The sequence below is a fragment of the Doryrhamphus excisus genome, chromosome 7 (assembly GCF_030265055.1).
Source record: "Doryrhamphus excisus isolate RoL2022-K1 chromosome 7, RoL_Dexc_1.0, whole genome shotgun sequence".
In the NCBI taxonomy this organism is placed as follows: Eukaryota; Metazoa; Chordata; class Actinopteri; order Syngnathiformes; family Syngnathidae; genus Doryrhamphus; species Doryrhamphus excisus.
In genome coordinates, this window is record NC_080472.1 from 5773189 (window position 1) to 5799690 (window position 26502).

General features: G+C 38.7%; 1 protein-coding gene across 2 annotated transcripts; it reads right to left on the minus strand.

Annotated features, from left to right (window-relative positions):
* Positions 1 to 290: 290 nt before the first annotated feature.
* LOC131132205 (transmembrane channel-like protein 3) lies at positions 291 to 24556 on the minus strand. 2 transcript variants are annotated; one of them, XM_058077616.1, is made up of 21 exons: positions 24412 to 24556; positions 22146 to 22292; positions 18924 to 18999; positions 15371 to 15452; positions 14490 to 14596; positions 13226 to 13324; positions 12925 to 13067; positions 11616 to 11763; positions 11450 to 11493; positions 11016 to 11163; positions 9667 to 9776; positions 9509 to 9587; positions 8925 to 9179; positions 8525 to 8653; positions 7992 to 8059; positions 7453 to 7581; positions 4171 to 4281; positions 3833 to 3958; positions 3675 to 3753; positions 2494 to 2822; positions 291 to 1398 (listed from the first exon to the last, which is right to left on the minus strand). In XM_058077616.1, the coding sequence occupies exons 1-21, from the start codon at positions 24531 to 24533 to the stop codon at positions 441 to 443; spliced, it is 3489 nt and encodes a 1162-aa protein (XP_057933599.1). In that variant the 5' UTR covers positions 24534 to 24556; the 3' UTR covers positions 291 to 440. The 2 variants fall into 2 exon arrangements, with proteins under 2 accessions (XP_057933599.1, XP_057933600.1); XM_058077617.1 differs by lacking the exon at positions 24412 to 24556 and adding an exon at positions 22599 to 22828.
* Positions 24557 to 26502: the final 1946 nt, after the last annotated feature.

The following is a 26502-nucleotide window of genomic DNA, read 5'->3' on the forward strand; positions in this document are numbered from 1 at the left end:
TATACATTATACAAGCTCAGCGTCACAAAGGACATACTATTTAAATTTATGGACATAATATTTATGTCTTTTATGTCATGTATAAACATGGCTTAGTATCAGCTGTCAACTTTTTTCACACTTCCGGCGTTCCCAATACAAGTGATCTTCATTTTTTTTAACCAAACGTTGTAAATTTAAAATGTAGGTTAGGTTGTCTTTCTCAGGTCAAAGATTGTTGATCAGTTGTTGTTGTTGTCTTGGTGGAATGTATATACTTAACACACGGGATAGTTTTATTGTGCTTTTATTACTACACACATTGTTATAATAATACATACAAATAATGCATAAAAAAAGACAAGAGCACACAAACAAGAAGATAAAATCACATATCTCTGAAGTTATACTGTCAATGTTAGGCTCCCAGTTAATGCAAACACATAGTTTTTATGAATATGTCATACATTGGAACAAACCAAGTCGTTTGACTCGGGGGAGATGAGATCCAAGCTTTGTTTAAACCTCTTTTTGGACATCTTTCCTTGCCTGGACTTGAGATAGCGCTCCTTGTTGTGGATCACCTGAATGTACTGGTCGGTGCTGCTGTTCTGCTGATCGCTGCTGGATGCCACAGAGGCAGAGTCAGACTCAGTTGGAGGGTGCTCAAGCTTTGGTCTGCTTTTAGGTTTCATGTACGCTTCCATGTGCCTGTTCCCGGTCGGGGAATGGCCGTATCTTCCAGGCGAAGTCACGTGGCGCCTGGTTCGGACCAGTAGAGGCTCTGCTCTGATACTGTCTTGGGAGCGGGAGTGCGGTTTGAAATCTCTCCATTCCATAGCTCCGTCGTCTTCGTCTTGTGCTCCATAGCGTCCTCCACCGACATGGTTGTCTTTAGATATGGAAACATGGCTTCCTAATCTGTCCCCAATGTAGAAGTGTGCCGGCTGGTGAAGATCAGATAAAGAACACGGCCGATGAGTCTTCCCTAACAATACCCTTCTCCCGTGCTTCCCATCTTCCTCGTCATCCTCACTGAGATTCTGTTGGGACTGATGAGATCTGTGAACTTGGTGGTGCGGCGTCCGAGGGGTATAGCGCTTGAAGTTGCACGGGTAGAGCTCCAGGATCTCAGCCGGCTCTTCCTCCATGAAATAATGCCGTGGGATGCGAGTGGCCGAGCGAAGCAGCTTCTTCCTGGGTTCGTGTTCGTTGACAATAACGTATCGAGTGGCTTGACCGCGGCGGCCTCCGTAGCTCTGTGCGGTGATGATCCCGGGTTGCATCGCACGTACAGTCTTCCTGTAAATGGGGTCGGAATGGATGTGGTCCGAGTGTTTGGCTGGGTGATTGTAGGCCTTGTGGTAGTAAGACTTGGAGCGGCAGGAACCACTCGGACCTCCAAGAAAAGGCGTGGGCCTGTTATGAAGAAGGACAACACAATGGAATATATTACTGTTACTGTTGCAGCCGTAACCCACACCAGCCTTTACAACTCCACCCGAAACCCCCAATGTCGCTTTCTCTCTGCCCCTAACTTAGCTCCCTTAGCACAGGAACACATTTACAGCGACACAAACGAGTCTTATTTATGGCTAAAATTAGGGGGCCTAATTAAGTGCAGCGTGGCGGCTGTTTGGTCGTGACACATTCTAAAAATATAATTTAACAACAAAAAAACAACTAGAAAAATCTGAATAAAGTCATAATGGTAATGGTTTAATTTAATTTGAACATGCATCAGATTACAATTGAATGCATCACATAATCAGTTTCCAGTTCCACATGTCCAAAAGGAGTAGGAAGAAGCAAAGCTTATTAAATCCTACCCCTCCATCTGGTACTTTTACAATCAGTAACTCTTACATTTGTTCACTTCCCGCTTTCCTAATATTCATTCATTCATTCATTTTCTACCGCTTTTTCCTCACGAGGGTCGCGGGGGTTGCTGGAGCCTATCCCAGCTGTCTTCGGGCGTAAGGCGGGGTACACCCTAGACTGGTCGCCAGCCAATCACAGGGCACATATAGACAAACAACCATTCACACTCACATTCATACCTATGGACAATTTGGAGTGGCCAATTAACCTAGCATGTTTTTGGAATGTGGGAGGAAACCGGAGTACCCGGAGAAAACCCACGCATGCACGGGGAGAACATGCAAAGTTCAGTCTGTGCAGTACACATAAATACATTTTTAAAGTTTCTCAATAGTATTTCAAATTGGTGGGGACGAAAATATTTCTGTCCCCCATTGGAGGCTTGACAGAGAGTAATTGACAAGCACTGTCCTACAATACACATACTTTGGCACCTAAGTTTCATTCAATACAAAACAGGACAAAACTGAATGAAGAATGAATGAATGAATAAAACTGAAGGCTTATTTTTACGTTAAATATTAAATATTTCACTTTTAAATTGTCTGTCATTTGGTGATGGCTGTTTTAGGGTAATTTACCACATACATTCTTTTGTATGTAAATTTGTAATACTATAAATCAGTGTGAGACCTGTTGGGTACGTGGTCCAGCCTATGCTTTGGCAGTGCGGACACAGCAGGACTTCTGGAGGATCCAGCCACATTTGCTCTGCTAAGCTCTCCACGGGACGCCGACTGCGTAATGGTGCGAATGCTGTTACTACGCTGACCAGCAGTATGTAAGTTTGTGACGCTGCCATTGCGCTGTGGGGATGGCGTTTGGATGGAGGGATCTTGGCTGGTATTGTCACTCTCCGGTTCATCGGCTTTGTTTTCCCCCACGGCCTCTCCTGGAGTCTGCAGTATCGCTGCCACACCTGCGGCCATGTTGAAGACTTTCTTTTTGTCATCGGTGCGCTCCTAAGGGGATAGGGACAAGGACATAAATAAGTACCCCTAACCTCAACCCCAATCCTCAACCTAAACCCTAAACCCAACCCTCAAGCACTGATTGTGCAATACTGGAACTCACAAAATATACAGTACAGTTTAGCTATTAGAGCCTAGTGATGTGTGAATCCATACTAAAATATCGATACCGCCAATACCGTGCGGGAAATGTGTCATTGCTGAAAAAGTTGGTTTTTTTGCGGTGTGGAAAATGGTTGCTTGGAATGTTGTGATGCTGGAACAGGTAGAACTTTTTTTAGAGGGGTCCGTAGTCGAAATAGGTGCGTCCCAATGACTAGCTCATATTAACTCATTTTCTGGCATTGCAATGCACAGGAAAGCAAAATAAATATATTTTTAGGTTTCACATAAGAATTTTGGAAATGCAAAATTCCCCCAAAAAAGAGCAGTTCCCTTTTAAGTTCAAAGAAATTTTTGTGGAATGTGGTAGGACGGCTCTATCTAGTCTGAAGAGTGAGTGCAGGATCCAAAGTCTTTTTCCTTTAAAATGTAGAGGCGTGTACAGACAAGAATAATTTCGTTATTGTGGTGTCACATGACATTTTATGATACAACATTTGTCATTTGACAGTCAGCCAAGCTGTGATCTCGTCATTGAGCACGAACTGTTGAAGTCTAAAACCAGTCCAGTTGCCATCCATTCATTTTGCTAAGAAAATCAGTGGTCAAAAAATGTGTCAAAAAAATGTGTCGGAATGCTCTTCAGTCTTCCCATAAAGACTCTACATGAACTTTACATGTAAAGATGCATTCTACTACAGTGTTTAACTTCAATGAAGCATTATATCATAACAAACTCACAGTCTGGAGCTGCATTCTCAGCTGGTTGTTGGTAAATTTGAGCGATCTGGCAATGGCCTGAAGGTAGTATATCAGCATGCTAAAACACAGACACAGACAATGAAAACCATAGTACTACTCTCACCAAACATATATTTGTGTGTGTACGTATGCCTTACAACAGTAGCAGTAGACCAGGTAGTACTACAACAGGGCTGGTGATGTAACCCATCACTTTACTGAACCATTGGGGAAAGTCACTGGCCACTGTTTCAGATATGATATCATAGATCTTCTCTTGACCACTGCAACATACGTACAGTTACATACGCAACATAATCCTATTACCACATACTACCATCATCAAATTCCTGTGAACCTGACACTTAAACCCGCGATTGCCAGAGTAGTATGTTTTGCTTTTGTTTACAATCTTGCTTTGGTTGGTGAATACTCTTGACAAACATAGAATTTTAACCAATTATACATAAAGATCCATGAAAAGAATCCACGTTACCTAAATGGTCCGCAGTGCTGTGATGGCCGATACCTTACAATAGCAAATATGGTCGGCAGCATACAGAGAAAGAGCATGAAAAGCAGCATCGCCAGGTAGAAATTATTGGATCTGCAACAAATAGACAAAGAGTGATTGATAAGCGGACACTTTTCTTCATTCCTTAGAATCAATCTTTGAATTCTTCCTGCTTCTTTTCAGACATGCGTAGTAATGAGGTGTTATGTGTGTATATGTATGTATGTGTATATGTATATGTATGTGTATATATATAATAGATATTGTAAGTGTATTGTATTGTAAGTGTATATGTGAGAAACAATAATGTAACATAGTATGCATGTCTGAAATTAATTAAGAAGAAGAAATTGGCTGAAACACGTCTGCCTGCAGCATACTTTAATACACAAATCAAAGACTAGATAGGACAGCTCAAGTCTAAAGTGACTGAGCCAAACCGTTGTTGTTTGAGTCACGCGTCTACCTCTGTAGGAGATAAATACTTAGATCGTGCACCATACCTTCAGAGTAGAGTCGTCCTATCTAGTCTTTAAGCATGAACTGGCTGCACGGATGAGAGGCTCGCTAAGACAACCTGAACAGTCCAATTGCACAGTGACACATGCTCAAGGATTAGATAGAGCTAGGACTAGAGCTGTCCTATCAAGTCTTCGAGCCCTACCTGATACAGCACACTTGGCTGTGACGTCTATGACAACCAGTCCATTCTTAGAATTAGGACACCATTGAATTACAGTCGTTGTCCTCCAATTTTTCCAACTAATTTGTGATTTTTAGCTGTTCTAATCAATGTCTGTATTGTCCAAGAATGAGTCCTTTCCAGTCTTGGACCATTCTTGTACAGGTGTGATGACGGGACATTCATCCATCCTCATTTGAAGAAGAATTCTATTTAATGGTGCACTTAAGTGTAACTGTGCAACTGTTTAGTGGACTGTGTGGGCTTGTGTTTGCCACCACATCTGTGAGGGAATGATAAGCACTGCAAGGGGAAATTACATCAATCAGAGCTGGAGAGGCCTCTCACACATTATGGTGTGTTTATGGAGGATGGATAGGAGGAGGCGGAATATATTGTGATTTACATCCACCATTACAGCACTGGAGAATGGAAAGAGATGGGAAAAGTAGACTGAAGCCCATCACAGACACAGTATAATGAGATCAATATGAATATAGAAGGGGGTGTACAAACTTTTCCCACCATTAATGAAAGGACGCAAGGGCCACTTTGACATTTTATGATGTTATTTTCAAGAAACAAACTGCATCTCAGCTTTGTGGCATAGTTGAAAAAGCGTATTATTGATATAAACTTTGCCCTGCCCTGTGCTGTGCCAACAGGGTGCAAGCGGTGCAGTCCAGCACAGCATGACGCACCCACACCTCCGTCCCTCCCACCGGCGCAAGTGTGAGGAGACAAGGCGTGAGAGGGTTTAACACAGCCGTGTGTAATCTTAACCAATCAAATGAACAACGGAAGAGTGGATAAGATGTCGTCAGTATTTTTTTTTACCAGAGAACTAGAGCACATGTCTTGTGCTGGAAGACACAGCCATTCCATTGTCACTGTACCTATGCTGTTGGTGACGGAACTAGTACTAGGAAAAAAGTTTTGGTAGTGTTTTAAATCATCAAAATACGCCAAGATACTGCAACTATTACATGTTATCATTTGTGTATATGTTAATGCATGATCACAGCATGTATACCTAACGATGCAATGTTATTTGAGGTTTTTTTAGAGGCCTTCATAGTCGAAATTGGTGTGTCCCAATTACGTTTGCTTTTAGCTCACTAATATAAAGTCGTTTTCTCGCTTTGTTCACTTAGTATTTTCAGATTTTTCCATTTTTTGTGTTGTTTGTGTTTTTTTACCCACCCTCGGCTATCTCTGTGTGGAGTTTGCATGTTCTCCCTGTGCATGCGTGGGTTTTCTCCGAGTACTCCGGTTTCCTCCCACATTCCAAAAACATGCTAGGTTAATTGGCGACTCCAAATTGTCCATAGGTATGAATGTGAGTGTGAATGGTTGTTTGTCTATATGTGCCCTGTGATTGGCTGGCCACCAGTCCAGGGTGTACACCGCCTCTTGCTCCAAGACAGCTGGGATAGGCTCCAGCATCCCTCGTGACCCTCGTGAGGATAAGCAGTAGAAAATGAATGAATGTGTTTTTTTAAGTTTTCTTGTAAAATTACATTTTTAGAACTTGCTGAATACATACAAAAACAGCTGTGCGCCACACTTTGGATTCTTATCCCGCATCCATTTGTAGTGTAGTGCTGTTTTTATATTATACAGTAGATACTGCTATATACTAGTGCTCAACAAACTACTGTATTTTCCGGACTATAAGTCACACCTTTTTTCATTGGTTGGCTGTTCCTGCGACTTATACTCCAGAGCAACTTATAAATGAAAAAAGTGTTTATGTTACATAAACACTGGACAACTTTTCTGTTCATGTTTATCTTTTGTGTAGCTGAATAACCATTGTGTTAGCATATCTTACACCTATTCAGCCTGTTCTCTATTCTTTTATTGTTAGAACTTGCCTTCCAAGAGGACGTAATGTCTGTTTTGGTCAAGTAGTTTGTCAAATAAATCACCTACAAAAAAATGCGACTTATACTCCAGTGCGACTTATGTATGGTTTTTTTCTACCTAATTTTGCATTTTTGGCCTTGTGCGACTTATACTCCGGTGCGACTTATAGTCCAGAAAATACTGTACTTGACTTTACTTGGTAGTAGAAAGTAGTAGTAAAAGTATTTAAGGCACTTGAGGAGCAGTCTGTGAGATAGTTTTCTCTGTCTTTGAGGATCAGCATAACCACAGGAAGCAAACAACACATTAAAACTAGGGCTGTCAATAGATTAAAAAAATGTAATCGTAATTATTAGCTTTTCCCCCGTAGTTTGCTCACAATTAAAGTAGTAGGGATGTAAATTTCTTTGTGGTAAACCCTTTCATAAATACCTAATTATGCATTTTTGGCCTTGTGCGACTTATAATCCGGAGCGATTTATAGTCCAGAAAATACGGTATATACCAGAATTAGTATATAGAAACTAAACTAAAACTGCACTACACCACCAATGGGTAAATGATACATAGAAAGATGCAAAATACTCAATAGATAAATATAGTTAATGAATCCCTTCAGGAAAATGAAGAATTATGTATCTGAAATAATCAAAAGGCCACACAAGTGTGTCCTGTTTGTGTTTGGTTTGTGATGGTAATGATGAATATCTTACCTGGATGCTCTGAACACTTGCTGATGGGGAACATTGCAGGTGAGGACGGCCCAGCTCCTCAGATACATGAGACCAATCAGCTTCAGCACGTTAAAGGCGGGAAGACAAGGGGAGAAAAAAGCTCCCATCCTGCATGAAAGAAACTATTACTCATACACCTACTGGGTGACACCGGTAAAAGGCATCCATTATGTTTATGGTCGCAAGGTGACAGCACGGAAATTAGTTTAGGAAATCCAATGGAGTCGCACACAAAGGTGGAATTGAGACATAAAGGCTTAGGAACAGGGTCATGGAGGCTGGCCAGCACTGGACAGATCATTTTTTTAATCAGACATTCGATTGCACTCATGCCAGCACTCTGTGTGTGTGTTTCTTTTTTGTAGGAGTCATACAGTGTTCATGGAAGTCTAAGCCTCAATTATTAACATTACTAATAATGTTAACATCAACATTGTAGCATAGCATAGCACAAGATAAGGTAACGACATCAGCAACAATCAGCAATCACACAATAGCATTATTAGTTGTTGACTTACCAGATCATCCCTTGGTTGTAAATCAAGTGCAAGACATTCTCTGCTATTTTGAATTCCCCGTATTCAGGCTAAAAAAAAATCAGAACAATAATGATATGTTGGTGTTAATAAAAATGTTGGAATGTTTCCTTCCATAAAGCATCCTAAGTTCACCAAAATACACTCAAAGTAACACTTGTAAAAATGATGTGGGTAAATATGTTTACTTGTGTTGCTGTTCAACATGAGTTGCAGATACTAAATATCCACGAAATGTATGGATTGTGTGATCACAACTATTTTTCTGGATGAACAGACTTCAAGAGAGAGGTAAAAATACATATAATATAACAATATTAATTTTCCAATTTCTGATAACAGTTGAACACAAGTTTAAATGGTAAGTCAGAAACAACCTTGCTAAATGCAACCCAACTTTCTTCAACGATTATGTTTGTTTACTATTCAAGTGTAACAAGGCTAAAACTGCCACAGCCCAATTACAATAACATCATGCGGCAGAGGCGTGTTTAAAAACAATCGTCAAAACTTACAAACTTGCTCTCCAAGTCCCAGCAACAGCAGTCGCTGAGGTAACGAACCACCAAGCCTCTGATAAAGTCAATGAGCAGGATGCTGGCCACTGTGAAGATCATGTCGATGATGGACAGTTTCAGCATCTCCTGTATGGTAGATGGTTTAAACATCGGAATGTTAGCTTTACACAAAAAACTAATACAATGGATTTACAGGTGAGGTAGTAATGCTTAATGAGGAATAAGAATACATCGTAATACACAATACGTCTAATACTTAGTCCACTTAGTTTCATGATCACAGGGAAGCTGGGGTAGGTGGGATACACTCTGGGGTACACTCCGGACAGACCACCAGTCAATCAGATTTTGGGATTGTTGTATAAATAGTGTGGTTAAATACTGTCACAAGCAGAACCTGCCCAACGTAGGTCTCCCAGCACTGGTCCTGCTGAGAGCGAGGATTTTTTCCAATCTGAACGGTCTGGTTGGAGAAGGTTGCCGTTCCACTCCTACTGCTGTTGGTCACGTCTAACATCACGGCAGTGGTTGCGATGGTGCTGTTGCGATGTGAAATTTCAGACACCAGAGTTGACATACTGTTCATGCCAGCCTGGGAGATCGTGGCTAAGTAGGAGCTGGTGTCCGACCAGTTAGCTGGAGTCACCTGAATCTGAGAAATAAACAGAAATACAAATATGAAAAAATTATAAATCTAATCTGATTTGACTGTGGTTTTGTATATGTACCGGACAGAAAATAAGTATTTGGTAAGATAGCTTTATTGTAAGGAGAGAGACAGAATGTAAATAAATTTAAATTAAACAAGCATTGGGAGTTTCAATACATCTTCCCATGTGGTGTTTCAGGGTTCATACACGCCATGGTAGATCAGTCCAAGGTTTGTATTCAAGTCACATGTTGCTCCCACTTCAAGGCCCTCTTTTCAGCCTATTGGCTTGTGGCAATGTAAAAGATATGTTATATGCTGTTAACACTCACCGCAGAGCTCATACTGTTGACCTTATCAAGGAGGGCAATAATGAGGCTGTACAGGTTCCCAAGATATAAAACAAGCACTCTGCCAACACAAAACATGTGGTTAATATGCACGAAGATGAAATATACATGAATTATCGCTAACACATGAGCAGGAATACCTTGCCAGCTGGAAACGCAGAGATGTTCTTGGATGATACATCTCCAATTGAGCTACCAACTCAAAGGCAGATGGAGCGATCATGGTGATGAGAGAAACTACAACACTAACCTGGACGGAGGCAAAGGGTAGATCAAACATATTGTACTTAGGGTAAATGTAAAGAAGACACACGGGTTTGCCTTTTACCTCTGTGAACATGTACTCTGCCTACCACCTTGGCTTGAAAAACCAGCATCTCAGCATCTACCTTACGCTTGGCCATTTTTGAGGAGGGGGTAGATGAAAGTTGCTCTGACTGCTGATGAATAATGAAGACGCTTGTGCATGCTGCATCGACTTTGTGGGGAATGTATTGTTGGTGCATGCAAAACACTCGGCCTTGACTTTGACATATGTGCTGTAGACCGTTGTCAATCAATCTCCTTCATGCTGGACTGCCTGTTTCCTGTTGTATGATCACTGGCAGAAGTTACGCGGCTGTAAATTAATCTGCAGTTCATGGAAGACGATGAGGAATAATATGTTTTAACAAGGATACAAAAACGCTACAGCCTAATGGTGCCAGGACAAGCTACGATCAGAAGAGTGAATGCATTGGTCATTTAATTAAAATTCAAAATAAATTTTCACTTTGAGAGGGTCTAAAGAAGAGAGAAATATGCGGAAAAGGTCAATGCCTGTCTGAGTGTATAGTATAGTTTTACAGCCTTAAACATATATACAGTAATAACTGTACAAAAATATAGTTGGCCATTTTCGGATTTCACTTATTGTGGGCTATTTTGGGACATATACTCTGGTGAATTGTACAGCATGGAATAAGCAAAATCATTTCAGTTAAAGTAAGTTAGTTAGGTGTTGGAGAGTGTATTATTAAACATTTGGTTGCTGATATTTTCACTTTTACTGCAAATGAATATTGGTTGATGAATATTGACTACTAAAAATCGATATTGATATCGGCTCTAAAAAAACACAGAACCTCCTTTCTTTCAGCCTTTGGCCGCCTGTTATCATCAAGAAGGTTACAAACACAATTGAATTAAATGTACATCTATCTCTTTCATTCATCATTTAGATTTATTTCTATGCATTTTGATAGTAGGACAAAAAATACTGAATGGTGGTAAGAACCAAAAATCAAATCAGTCCATATTTGTTTTCACCTCTCAAACAAGCCCAGTTCAATCCTATTTGCACACATACTGACCAGCGACAGTATAACTGCATGAAATGATGAGCCAATGATCCATCCTTTGGATCTTGGGTCCCGGTCTTTGGATCAGGTCTCCAATTTCACTGAATTGTGAGGTGGATAATCTAATCCCACAAATCATGATGATATACCTCGTTCTTTTCCCATAGCGTTAACTCTGGCTTCTCCTGCTCCAATTTCTGAGAACGATCAACCACAAAGTAGATGATGTATATGCTGCCAGCCAGAGACATCAGCACCAGGATGTTGGCTAATAAGCGGAGACTGATCAGAACGGCTCTGAGGAAACGGACACAAATAATTTTCAATTATTTGTTATTTATGTGAGGAAAAATTATTTGAGTATACAATTTGTACCCAAACAAGCAAGACTGATACCCAACAAACTAACTAACAGTGCTTTGAGTGCCTTGGATGTGGAAAAGCGCCATAAAAGTGAAAAACCATTTGCCATTTAGTGGAATGATCCTAAAATTGGGTAATTGGCCTTTTGTGCCTTTTTGTTGACCAAGACAAGTGAAATATGATCAAGTAAATGCTGTGTAATAATAAGTAACACACTCACAGGCTGGTATCTTTCTTCTTTTCCTGTTCCTCAACAATGGCTTCCTATAAAACAAAGCAATCACTGCCAGCATTTTAGGGTAGAAAGCAGACCTATTTTATGTACCAAATTGTACATAAGCTGTACATATTGTACAATAACGACAGCAATTTGTGTATCGTCTGACCCTGATGTTGTTGACGATAGCTGCTCCTTTGCTTTCTGCAGCCTCTGGATTTCCAATCAGATAATCCCAAGCACAAAACACCCTCCAACAGAACGTGAAGTTTTCATCAGAAGCACTGGCCAGACTGAGTCGGGAGTTCTTGGCCATTCTGCATAAACGTTATGGCAGGGAAGAGGATGACAAACACAAGACAATGGAAAGATAATCATTACATTAGTCTTCAATGGCATGACTGTCAGTCTGGAAAACATTTGATTATTAATAGCCAACTGTTTATTAATGTAACTTACTTAGTAATAACCTTGCAAAAGTGCTGCACCCCAGTAGCGTGGTTGCATTTGTGTAACAATTTTAATGGCTATTACTTCTCTTTTGCCTTTCCTTCTGGTTCTTTGGACAACATTGTTTTTGGAGAAGAAGTCAATGATCACAGACTTTAAAAGATTTTCAATTTGTATTAGAACATTGGAGCAATATACAGTATTTAGTATAAGGAAGACTGACGAAGACCCCAGAATCTAAGCACACAGAGTTTATGTAGCAGTTACAGCGACCTTCTACAAAGTGAAAGTTAAGTTTGTGTAGGAGTGAAAGTTAATGTAGTGTAAATAAGTGAGAGCACTGCATTTATTGGGTGTTTGCATCTTCTCCGAGTGGTTTCCCATCAGTCCTATGTAAGTGTTATGCAACTGTGATTGTGCTATATGAGTGTACAATGCACTGAGCTGTTAAACTGAATATTAATTCATTCATTCATTTTCTACCGGTTATCCTCACAAGGGTCGTGGGAGGTGCTGGAGACTATCCCAGCTGTCTTCGGGTGAGAGGCGGGGTACACCCTGGACTGGTCGCCAGCCAATCACAGGGCACTTATAGACAAACAACCATTCACACTCACATTCATACCTATGGACAATTTGGAGTGGCCAATTAACCTAGCATGTTTTTGGAATGTGGGAGGAAACTGGAGTACCCGGAGAAAACCCACGCATGCACGGGGAGAACATGCAAACTCCACACAGAGATCACCGAGGGTGGGATTGAGCTCGGGTCTCCTAGCTATGAGGTCTGCGCGCTAACCACTCGGTCCCCGCGCAGCCTACACTGAATATAAAAGTGTCAGAATATTATTTATAGCTAACACTATAGTAACTGCTACATGATGCTTGTATCAATATACACATGTTATACATCCATGTAAGCCTTTATTTATTTCTTTGAGCCAGCTTGAAACCTCCATCACTGCAAATGTGTACTTTTGATTACAGTGTAAGATGTGAAAAGATACTTAAAGGAATATTCCACTTACTTTCTTAACAGAATGATGAAACTGTAGGCAAAGACGGCCATCCCGACCAAGAAGTAGGCGAGGGGCAGTCGGTATCCTGCACTGCCAATTTTCCTCACCCTCCCGTAGTAACCATAGAACAACACAGAGTACTGCAGGTACCCCTGCGGGGGTCCAACCACACACATGACATTTGTTAGACATCATAAGTTTAATTAGCCTTGAAGTACAAGTCACAGACATAGTAAAGTAATACTTTATGAATGGTATACGAGTGGATAATGTGCTATCGATAGAAAAATAAAAGGAGAGCAAGACTTGCCCCAAGAGACCAGATGGTGTCCAGGTCTTGGGCAGAAGCCAGATGCTCCTTGGGAATAGTTTTACTCCTCGTTGTTCCAAATGGGGCTCCAGCAAGCAGCTGGCACAAACAAAAAAATAAATATTATTGGATGAATACTGCAAAAATCAAATGTGCAGAGGATCACTGCTTTTCATGGGGGTTTACCCCCCAGGACACAGCTTGCTCCTCCCCCTCGAAACCCTCCTGCTAGCTTGACATTGATGTTTTCCCCGATTTGACATCAATTTGCAGTAAAAGAGACAGGAAATAGAACCTGGAGAATACTTTTCTTATGTCGTCATTGTAAAACTGGTGTTTTGGATCATATAAAAGGTTACATTTCTCCACTTCTAAGAATAATCGTTCATCATCCATTGTCTTCAGCTTTTATTTTGTTAAAAAGCGGACATTTATTTTGACACCAGAAGCTGTTTTTCAGTGTTTCTGGTGATGAATTTATGTGTAAACCCATCAAAAATAGACTTGAAGTCTATCTTTTGTGTCACGTCAAAACACAACGTGCGTCAGATGAGAGGTGAGAGGTGCGTCAGGTGTGTCGGCTGGTGTGAATTGCCAGACTGATTAAAATAGAAGCGATTTGAAATGGATTTGAAAGCGTATGATGAACTGCCACGCCTACACGACAGTGTGAATTTGGAGTAACAGTAACCAGTTTCCACACCACAATTTGAATGCATATGCCAAAATACTTATATTTGTATTCTACTTTGTTTGCTTACAAAATGTTTAATTTTGCTCAATTCAACAGTGAAATACATTCAAGATAAGAGATTACTCTGTAACATTAATATTATAATGAGGCCATTGACGTGACATGACGTTTGATGTTTGATGTTTGATGTTGGATGAACGAATATGCGGCTGAGACAAAGGACACAGGGGACATTGAGTCCCAACCATTGGAGCATTAAACTGGCGAATCACAGTTAGGATAACCCTCCATGTCAGCCATCATAAATCTACAAGCATTTTCTCCAGCGCTCCTCTGTGCTTGTATGCCACTACAAAGAAAAGGACTCATTCAGAAGAAAAAAGTCAAATTAAATTTTTAAAACTAAAGATAGAAAGAAATAACACATTTCTGCACAACTTGTGATCAATCCATGTCAATTTCAGACTTAAAGTTACCGATTTAAACCCTGCACATTTCCCGTTAAACCACGCACATTTCCAGGTTATACCGTGTCTGCATAGCTACTATATGTAAACGCACAGTGCTGACCTCTGGTAACACGATGAATGCTCCAGTCATGATGGTGAGGACAATGTTGATCCCAAACAGCCAGCGTAGAAATATGAAGTAGGAGGCAACACCTGATCCAAAATGACCTACAGACAAGCAAAAATCGGAAACCAGTCAACAAACACAAATCCAAAGCATCAAAAAAGAAGCATTTGAAATAGACAAGATGGTCATAGGGATGATAAGCGGTTTTCTGAGGGTTTACAGCTTCAGTGTGGAGGGTGGGGGGCATCCACACAAACACAAACAACTCAAACACAATTATTTAAAAAAAAAAAAAAGAAATACTCAAAAAAATATGAATTAATAATTGACTATTAATAATGAACTAATTAATCCATTCCAGACACCCAAAAATATGAACACAAAATACATTTATAGTGAATATTAGTGTATATACTGTCATTTAACTAAGCAAAAAACTATGTGAAATAATTTTAAAAGGAAAAAAAAATGTATGGAAATTATTGTTGCTGTGGACTTCCTGTACATCCTTGTGAGGTTGAATTAAATCATGTTTCTAACATTATTAATCAAGTTGCTGCTACTCACAACTTTCTTGGCCCCATGGCAGGTTATTTATCATGTTATAATTATCATCATATTGATAATTATGCTTTGGCATGACCTTAAAATGGCGGTTCATGCTGGAAGACCTTCCAATGTGGCTGAATCACAACAATTCGGCAAAGAGGAGTGGGACAAAATTCCTCTGCAGCGCTGTAAGAGCCCCATTGCAAGTTATTTATTCATGCAAAAAAAAAAAAAAAATCAGGAAGGGGGCATGACGACTTCATGTCAAAGAAAGGAAGTGTTTCTTGAGCTATTTAGTTTGAACGAAACAGAAGAAAAATCCTTACTTTCAATTTTCTTAATCCTCACTTCCCATGGAATGAAGACAACCACAATGTTATAAAGTACTCGGGACAGTTTCTTCAGCAACTGCAATTGAGAAAATAAAATGCATGTAAAGGCTGACAAATGCAGTTTTAGTCCTAATTTTCAACAAGGCCAATATTTACAACACAGATCTCATTCAGCCAGTGCTCACCTGTACCAGACATAGGAAACTACACCTTCCATATACGTACTGCTGTTATGATTCCTAATCCTCCCCGCCCAACTTTTCCAAATGATTGCATTACAACCAACACCCAAGGTCTCGTCAGTGACAGAATTTACAATGGGTGCACCTGTGCACCTTACAATTTCTGTGAGCAGTGCAGTCCAGGGCCCCCACAGCTACATCCCTCCCCCACCGGCGCAAGTGGTAAAGAGGAAGGAGAGAACCAATCAAATGAACGCTTCTCATTGCCTTTAAATACGCAGGGCCCACTGGACTGCACATCAGAAGACCGATCATGGAGATCATGGAGACCGTTCAAGCATTCAAACCTGCAATAAAGACCAGTTGTTCTGGAATAACGTTACAGTAACATTACTGACACCGAGTGAACAGTGTAGAAAACTACATCATCACCGGGATATGCGCAGTGATGATATCCACATTTTTTTGCTTTTGTGTTAAACAGTCAAAAGTGATTTAGACTAAATAAATAAGTAATGCCAAATATCTTCTCTTTTCTTAAAAAATAATAAAAAATATTTTTAAAGGATAGTGTGATATAAATAAATAAAATGTTCCCATTAAATTAAAAGAGAAAAAGATTTGCTTTTATCATATCAGTTGTTTTCATTGGGACTTGTTAAATTATTTTCTACCACTTATCCTCACGAGGGTCGCGGGGGTGCTGGAGCCTATTCCAGTTGTCTTCAGGAAAGACGTGGGGTACACCCTGGACTGGTCGCCAGCCAATCACAGGGCACATATAGACAAACAACCATTCACACTCACATTCATACCTATGGACAATTTGGAGTGGCCAATTAACCTAGCATGTTTTTGGAATGTGGGAGGAAACCGGAGTACCCGGAGAAAACCCACGCATGCACGGGGAGAACATGCAAACTGCACATAGAGATGGCCGAAGGTGGAATTGAACTCGGGTCTTCTAGCTGTGTGGCTGCGCGCTAACCACTCATCCTCATATATTATTAGATTTGTATTCTTATTTAGTTATTAATAAAATGAAAACAAAAAGTACATTGTCCAGGTTTTTAGGGTCACCCTGCTAATAATAATGACAAACTTTGATTTTAAGTCACATTAGTGTGTTGAGCGATGCTGTGTTATATTCAAGCAGAGAACAAACTGCAAATAAATTATTCATCATCACACAGCTCGCTTTAAGACAATTTATTCTAATGGGGCTTGAGCAGCCTGACACGGTAATTAAACGGAGCAATAACACCAGGCTGTAAATCCGCTAATGCTACACACTGCTGCACAACACATCTTCCCCATGCTGCTGTTTAATGAAACACAAACCACCAGAGTGACTGCGTAGAAATAACACATCTGAAGCCTAAGCAAATAGAATCTACATATTTTATTACCGTGGCCATCAGATTAGATTGCAGTTCAGTGGGAATGCCTGAAAAGCTGCTTCTCTCAGCAAATATTCAACTGCTATGGAAGACATACATTCTCCAAAATGTAATTCCACCCCTCAGATATATTTAGATGAAGCTGACAGGGAATGACAACAGCATCAAAAATGAAATACACTCCATGAGAATAGTGTCAACTCGGTAGCTTGCATCAGGTAGAAAATCCCCTTGTTTGCTGAAACACACACAACACACATTTAAAGAAGGACACACAAGCACAAGTACTTATGTGTCTACTGTCTTTTTTTTTCATATTTATGTCTACTATATTGGGTAATAGGAATGTAAAGGTGAATATAGGGGTGTTATTTAATCCTTAGTGGGCTCTAATAATGTCAAAAAACGTATTTAGAAGGTCATAGGTTTTTTATGCTCTAAGTATGAAAATATTTCATTTATAAATAAGGTATCCTACTTTTATTATCCCCAATTATAATAGAAATAGAAGATTTTTGTACAGTGAAATAAGAGATTTTTGTACAGTAGAAACTTATTGAGCGTGCTTTTCAGTTAACATCGACAATATACTCATTTTATTACTACACTGCATGAGTCTACTGTGTTCCTATACTTTTATCACAGTAGCCACGTTTACATGAGGAGTTTTTCTCTTTCCGAATGGAATCTTTCCGAATGACCTTTCCAAAAGCAATGGTATACATGGAAAGGAATATTCCAATCGCGTGTAAAGCGTAAACACCAACATCACGTGATACCGACTTCCTCCAGTTTTCTTTCGCTTATTGGAATAACTCCGTATTGCCAGTTTTTCCTTCGTCCAGTCTTGAAATTTAGTTTGAATCAAAAACAAACTTTCCACAGCAGTCCAGTGCCGATTGCTCGCCTCCATTTTTTTTAAATCAAAGAACGTGTGGAGCTGCGTGTTACGTCATATCTCAGCATTCGCTGAAAGAACGCACCCGGGAACAGGAAAAGATAAAGTTCAATCTTGCTAATATTTTATAATTAAGCTGGGCACATGTTGTATATAGATATGTATTTTCTTTTTGAATAAAAGTGGACTTGTGAATGGCGTATAGAAGGGTTTAGATTCTGTTCCACAGATGGCGCTAATGCACACCAAAGCTGCTTGCCAACCGCCAATAAACAACGGAAGAAGAAGAAGAACGCACCCTGACAACGTTCTGTTTGAGCGGGTACAAGATACCTCAATCGGATTGGGGAAAGGAATATTCCACCCCCGGGAATCCCATTATATATTCATTCGGATTGGCACTTTTCTTTCGGAATGAGGTGTATACAAAGGTTACATTCTTTCCGTTTGAGCAAATAACCCGAATGGAATTGGAATATTTGGGTCCATGTGTACGTGGCTAGTGTGACTTTGCTAGCAAACTTAGCTTGCTAACAAAATGGCCATCAGAATCGTAAGTCAACTACGTCGCTCATCTGTGATGTCATTAGCAGTTGAGTCTCAAAAATCTTAACACAAAACATTATAATTACAGTCTTACATGCAGACATCTATTTTAAATGTATGGAAATAACAAATGAAAGGGATAAATCCTACAAAATGTGCTTCAGAAATGTCTCACGGGTGTGACGCTTTGAAAAGCTTTAGATTGGTGTGACATTCGGGGGACTTGGAAGGGTTTGGTGAGTTTGAGGCCCATGATGTGATCATCCATCATTTTTTGGATTGTCTTTAGGCTTTTTTGTTCTCTTGCATTCATTCCCATCTTTTGTTCGCTTTTTGAGTGTGCTGTCATGTTTTTCCCAATGTGTGCTCTAGATGAGATGAGTACTTGAATAAAAACATCCTATCAATCTGTCTTGACCAATGCAAAATCCTCACAGTTTGACTTTTTTGTATTTGTGAATAATAATAATAATTTATAAATAATGAATGCATTTGCAGACAGTGTAACATCGCATACATACATCAGCTCCTGCAGTCTGATAGCCTCTTGTTCTTGTCAGTCGACCTTCATACTTCAGTACAATCTCTCTGGCATGCCTGGAAAACACAACATATTGGGAGCTAAGCAATTTTGAACTCCAAAAATGATCATGTGACTGTGTCACGATGTATTTGGCCAAAACAAATAAATCCCTTTAAGAAAGTAAACTAACCCCTCATTGATCGCGGCCCTGACACCCAGTGACCAGCTTAGAGTACTACATATCACCACAGCATCTTTGAATGAGTCTTCTCAATGCCTTATATTTATATTTCACTGCATTTAGTCTTTTTTGTGCTTCAAAACGCCCAATATAGCCCACAAATATGTAAATTTGCTTCAACATTCACATTATTTTTTACAAATAAGAGACCAGAGTCAACCACAAAACCGAATGATTTATGAATTAATATAGGCGTCTCTATCAAGATACTGTACATCAGGGGTCTCAAACTCGCGGCCCGCAGGCCAAATGCGGCCCGCGAGATGCTAGTTTGAGGCCCCCACCTTGATACCAAAGTTTAATGTTGAAATGACAGCTTAAAGCTGTGTGCACACCGGACACAATTAACATGATTTTGCCCCGTCCATACTGTTACCCTACCCTGTTACCCCGCCCTGTTTTGCTTTGGATTAGCAATGAAGCTAAAGGCTTATGACGCTGGGTACAAATAAATGCAGGAAATGATTTGGAATAAAACGGAAAATACACGTCAAGATAAAGCATCTCATCAAACATGTTGTTAAAGTTACGACGCTGCTCCCAGATGGAACTGAGTACGATGCTAACTTGCTAATTGGGTCAAATTATTAAGTTTCATTAATGTTCATGTTAAAGGTTAAATAACTGTTAATACTGTACATTTGAATCTGAAAAAAATAATTTCTCTACCAACTGTATGTGGTTTCTTACGTTTTTCTTATTTGCTGTTTTATTATTATTTTACTTATTTATTACTGATTGATTGATTTATTGTCTTTATTCTTAATTTGTTCATTTTTTTATCTTATTTTGTGTATAGAAAAATAAAAATTAAGATATTTGAGAACAGTGGAATGTTTTGTCAGATATTTTGGTGTGGAAAACCGGAACCAAAGTACTGAAAAAGTGTAGGGTATAGCAGGAGCAAAAGCAATGAAGATAGTTTTTTTATAGATTTTTTTTCCAGTTTTTAATAAATGCGTTTTTTTGAAAACCTGATGCGGCCTTTGTCTTAATCAATAATGGCTCAAAGATGGCTCTTGTGTAAAAACCACAGCTGATTAGATGTAATGAGTATTTCAAATGCTGTGGCTTATCTTTTTCCACAAGGGCCCACAGGAAGGTTGCAGATTTACTGCACCATTACACACCACAAGACCAATACACACAGTTGTATTTCTCAGTTTGAGCGTTTCATTTTGTGTTTGTTTAGCTTCGGTGCAGGACTGGAGGACCAGTCGTGGCCAAAATGACGATACAGGCAGGAAGATAACAGATTGTTCCTCTTCCATGCTTCACGTTAGGAAGCCAAGCAGTCCTGTTCTCGTCCTCCCACAGATCCTTCTATTGCAGTCTGGTATATTTATACCTATTTTTGTAGCTTCTATTCAGCTTAATGCTCCCACTGAGACACAATGCTACAACAAAGGCACAAAATTATCCAAAAACCAAACCCACAGGAGAAAATATGCGTGCTAAAGACCATACGTGAACGCAATCACTTCCCTCACGAAAAGTAGAAATAGAAGTAATTACATGGATTTAAAATAAAACTGGAAATAATCCACAAAATCCTAGAAATTGCAGTGAGTGATCACGACTGATCAGCATGAAAGCAGGCCAGTGGGGGCCAGGATGGTACAAGTCCATGACGGTCCGAACGGTTGAGTGTAAATACGGCCTTAGATGAAAATGGGGGATAAAATGTGAAACGTGAAATAATATATGGGCTATTACGGCAGTGGAGGCGATGAGAGACGTTCAGCCTGAGATTAAAGGGAAGTAAAAATGCAGAATTGCCTACCATACTTGATGGAGGTAATAAAGCTCTGCAGTAATAACAAACTGCGCATATAAAAGCTATCAATGGCACATACTCAGCACATCTGAGAAGAAGCTCTGCGTCTTTATCGAGCTCCTTGCTGCTTATGTTTAGTCCAACATGTAACAGGAAATTATACAGGTGTGCCTTATATGAACCAAAAAGTGATTTTAATGATTATGTTTGAGCGAGTTATTTTGAGTGTAGTTGACAAATATCCAGGTATTGTCTTGTCTGTTTGTTTCTTTAGACCACACACAATAAACTGGGGGTTATAATGTTCATGTTGTCCGTGAATGCAACATCAAGCGAGTCTGGCGGGTTGCTGTTTACAGATAAAGAGGAGTTGGAGATATATACAGTATATGATAATAAATAAGTCGTATAGTTTACACATCAGCACACAGACCTCACAGCTAGGAGTCGCAGGTTCAATTCCACCCTCGGCCATCTCTGTGTGGAATTTTTATGTTCTCCCCTTGCATGTGTGGGTTTTCTCCGGGTATTCCGGTTTCCTCCCACATTCCAAAAACATGCTAGGTTAATTGGCGACTCCAAATTGTCCATAGGTATGAATGTGAGTGTGAATGGTTGTTTGTCTATATGTGCCCTGCGATTGGCTGGCCACCAGTCCAGGGTGTACCCCGCCTCTCGCCCGAAGACAGCTGGGATAGGCTCCAGCACCCCCCGCGACCCTCGTGAGGATAAGCGGTAGAAAATGAATGAATGAGTTTACACATTTTTATCTGAATACTGCCATCAAAACTCATGCCACTACTTTACTAGTCTACTACTACGACTACTACTACTACTCCTGCCAATATGACTAGGAATAATAAAAACAATAATAGTGATGATGAAGAGCTGAAGCTTCACTGAAATACTGTATGGAAAAATGCAGAAATATCGGGAAGTGGAAATTTCGGGTAAACTGTAATATTTGTGTCTTGAATATTTTCAGTGGGTTTAGGAAGTAGTGGGAAAGGTCATTTGTTTTCGTAAAATGACCATTTTGATATTGTAATTATTTGAATCACTGCTGAATAACATCTATATGCAGTATATTAATAAACATACTTGAAAGAGTGAACATACAGTCAATTTGATGTCAATAACAAACATAACATTATTATTATTATTATTATTATTATTATAAAAATAACTTTCTGAAAGTGTACTTTAAGACTTTGAGCTTGCGTCTCATTGGCCATGGTCTGGTTCGAATGTTGGCAATGATCTCCTTTTGGTACTGAATGTTCTGGAACATCTCCTCTGGATCGTTGCTGTCAGCTCGTTCATCATCTTTGTCTTCTTCATCAGAGGAGCTGCAGAAGAACATGCGAGAATAAGCAGGATAAGAAACCAGCTAGGAGAATTATATATATAGGCCTGCACGCTAACCACTAGACTGCCGTGCAGCCGCATTTCTATCATTTTCCCTTAAAAACTGTAATAACGTTGGTTTGCAACTGCTTCAAACAAATGACCGCAGTATTGGCTTTACTTCTTGTGAATGTCAACATAACCCATAGGAATGCAGAACCTTTTAAAGTAAAATAATGAGGTGGTATGCCACATAAGAAATAGAACATGCAGCAGGAAGACACCAGATTGTTCTCCCTTATCCCTACCGTGGTTTAGTATTTCTATTCCTGTTTTTCTGGACTCCGTATTTGGTTCAAAGTTTGTCCTGGACAGATGGAAGTGCTAATAGCATGCTAGTAGCTAGCTAAGTGTTACTTGTAGAAGTGTTTAAATCACTTTGTTAGTCTTTAGTGTGGTGGGTAATGTTTTTAATTAGTGCTGAGCAAAATTAACATTTTTTGTTTTAACGGCCAGAAGCAGGAACCAATAATGGGCAGAAATGGACAAAGAAAACGGTATTTTAAATGGTAGGTTTAGCTTCACAGCCCTGGCAGATGCCTCTCTGGACAAGTTATTTGTGTCACCGAGTCGAGGTGTCATGAAGTATATTGCCGGGAAGAAAAGTTACTGGTGCAGTGCAGGTATTTTTTGTTTATCTATTTATCTCTATATATCTCTATTTTTATTTCTATTCATACAGACTTGCTCATATTTGGGCGAGGACTTACTAGTTATGGGCAGGCATAACCGAGGGCAGCTATGTGGGGGCTTGTGTCAAATAGGATTAGTTCTTGCTAGCGTTAGCATCATGCTAGCTACTCACTGGGAAAGATTTTCAACACACACCTAAAATGTATATCATAGCGATCTGATTTATCTTATGTACTGTGTAAAACTATGGCAGGGAAAACATAACATTAAATGCCAAGACCAAATATGAGATGAAAGAAAAAAATACAGTAAAGTAGTCTATCTGTGTATCGTGGGAGAAGATACATTGCTAAGTTAAATGGTGCGTTCAAGAACCGTGGAACAAAGTGACCCTCGTGAGGATAAGCGGTAGAAAATGAATGAATGAATGAATGAATGAATGTACAGTATATGCTAGTGTACCTTGCATTACTGCATCAACCTATATTGCACCATATAACTCTGTACATTTGTTTATTATTACCTTCATTATCTTCAAATATTACATTTGTCAATTTCGAATCTAAATTGACAAATCATATCGCATCACTTGTACACTGTATGGACTGGTTTTGTTTTAAAAAATGTTATTGAATCATATCATAACTCAAGATAAATTTACATCCCTACTACTTTAATTGTGAGCAAACTACGAGGAAAATGCCATTAATCACGATTAAATCTTTTTAATCTATTGACAGCCCTAGTTTTAATGTGTTGTTTGCTTCCTGTGGTTATGCTGATCCTCGAAGACAGAAAAAAACTATCTCACAGACTGCTCCTCAAGTTCCCTATATACTTTTACTACTTCTTTCTACTACCACGTAAAGTCAAGTAAATGTCAATGTATGCAGAATCCATTAGATTGTGATGGATTAAATGCCCCCCCCCCTCCAGGGCAACACTTCTGGTGTAACGTAAATAAAAAATTAAAAGCCTTTATTTTTTATCAGTGCTTATCAGACCAGTTTTTAATTAACTGTAAGCATTTTATAGTGAGTAGTTAACAGTGTATTGATTGTTCAGTGATTTTCTTTCATTTCTATGTCATTATTCTGGTCATAATTCATTTTCATATAATTCATTTTCATATAGAATGAAAACATATATATGTGTGAATGTCATCTGCAATTACAATTTACTGAAATATAATTTTTATTATCAAATAGGAGGCGGTTTTTCAATTTACACTTTGTTACATTTACAATGCAATCATTCATTCAGTATATGCAGTGATGGACAGCTATTTATTCAAGGTAATGCCATTTTTACAACTTTTTCACATAATAATGATATTTAAAAAAATGTGCGTCACCCCTATGTTATCACTCAACTTTCAGACAGATGTATGATTGAATTTTTGAATGTTACAGTGAGAACTTGACTCACCCATTGTGATGGTCCTGGTAAGTTGAATAAATCCTCCTGGAATTTTTCCTGGTGCTCTTGTGTCTTTTGGCCGCAGACAAGGACCTGCTGCTCCCCACCAAAGATTCTGATACTGTACTCATGCTGTCTCTGGTTAGACTGGGATTGTTGGGGACCAGTACCTCCTCTAGAAGCAGCAAGTGAGGAGACACATTAGGCCAATCAGTGATGTTCCAAACTCTTAAAGGGACAGTACACTTTTTTTTATATCATGTTACTTTAGTTTGGTTCTTTTGTTGAAAACAGCAGTGAGGCAAGTTCGTTTTTTTCAGCAAGTTTTTATTTTTTAAACAACAAAAAAATCTAAACATTAAATGTTGATGTTGCTACAGATGTACTTTACAAAACATGTTAACTGTATTTCTAAAGGGTGTGGCTGATGTCTGGACACAGGCAAAAATGCATATATTACATACAGTATATTAAAGTTTTTTATATTTTAAATGTAATTTTTAATAATTTCATATAACAACATAATATAAACAAATATCTACTCATTTTATTTTTTAATTTTATTTTTAACTACAGTAATTAATAAACATAATTTAAAAAAAATCTTTATATTACATATGTTTAACAATTTAACAAGTTCATCTATTTTGTAATAACTGATTACATAAAATACGTTTGTCTTTTTAATATAATATATAAAGAAATATATGTTTGTAAAAGAAGTGATTAACTACAGTCGTTAATATCTAAAAAAAAACCTATGTTATGTACATAAAAACATGTACATAACTGGACACGGGCAAATGAACATGTATTCTGCAATTATTACAAAAATGTTCCATTTTATCAATAAGGAATTATTAAATGTAACTGATTATTAAATTAACTTTTTTTGTATAAAGTACTGTGTATCATATGTGTATTTTCTATGTGCAGACATACATGGGATACTGTAGTTTGCAGTAGTATAAAATGGAACTACACTGCATCACACTTACAGAGATCTCTAATATTCTATTATCTCTACCATAATATACATATAAATAAAATATAAAAATACTGTAATATAATATATATTAATTATTAATTTAAAAAATAAAAAATAATTGAGGATCATTTTTCCTTCTTGGATCTCTTTCCTTTGTGTCTGATAAATGTTTCTGTCTTTATTCTTGGACATGATTGTTCCTAATGGTGGGCTATGTTTGATTCCTTGTTGCCGTGTTCCAGTCATATCTTCTAATGACATGCAGAAGAATTACAGAGCTCAAAGGAGACAGCGGAGGCAGGACAGATGTCCCTTATTTAATTGTTGGCTGGATGATTGGACTCACTGGAGCACTTGTGACGCTGAAAACAGTCATGAAGCCAAACTTGGAATACTTGGAAAAATGGTACATTCTGTCAAAATGCAATCCAGTATATGAACAAGAGAAGACCATTTGTGTGACTGATGAAGACTTGACGCCGAACTAGGAATTTGCATGTGTTTAATAGTTAGACTGAATGTTTAATTGCTGGAATGGTCCGAATGGGTTGAAAAATACCCCCAAAAATGACATGAATGTCAATTGGAATTTTGGAGCCAGAAAATGTGCAATTCCGGGAGTGTTTGGAATGTGAAAATGTTTTGGTTTTGGTTTTGAGATGGTTTGAATCAGTTGATAAATGTGGAAGTAGTACGATTTATTAAGCTCAAATGGAATTTGTGTGTTAAATAGCCTGAATGTATTGTGTATTGAGGGGTTGAGAAATGCCAAAAAATGACATTTAATTGGAACTTTGAAAATGTGGATAATAGAGCTGCATCTTTAGATAGTAGTTTATATATATATATATATATATATATATATATATATATATATATGGTATGGTATGGTATAGCTTTCTTAGTTGTTTGATGAATCAAACTAGTTAGACTTCAGTTAGACAAACTTATCCAGCCAGGGCCAGAAAAAAAGCCTGAAAAACGAAAGGAAGCAAGGAACACTTTGATATTAGTGATGACGAAATGACATAATAAGAAGTTATATATATTTCAAGAAAAACTGCATCTAGGCTTTGTGATTTTGGTGTACGAGCGCTTATTACCTCCATTTT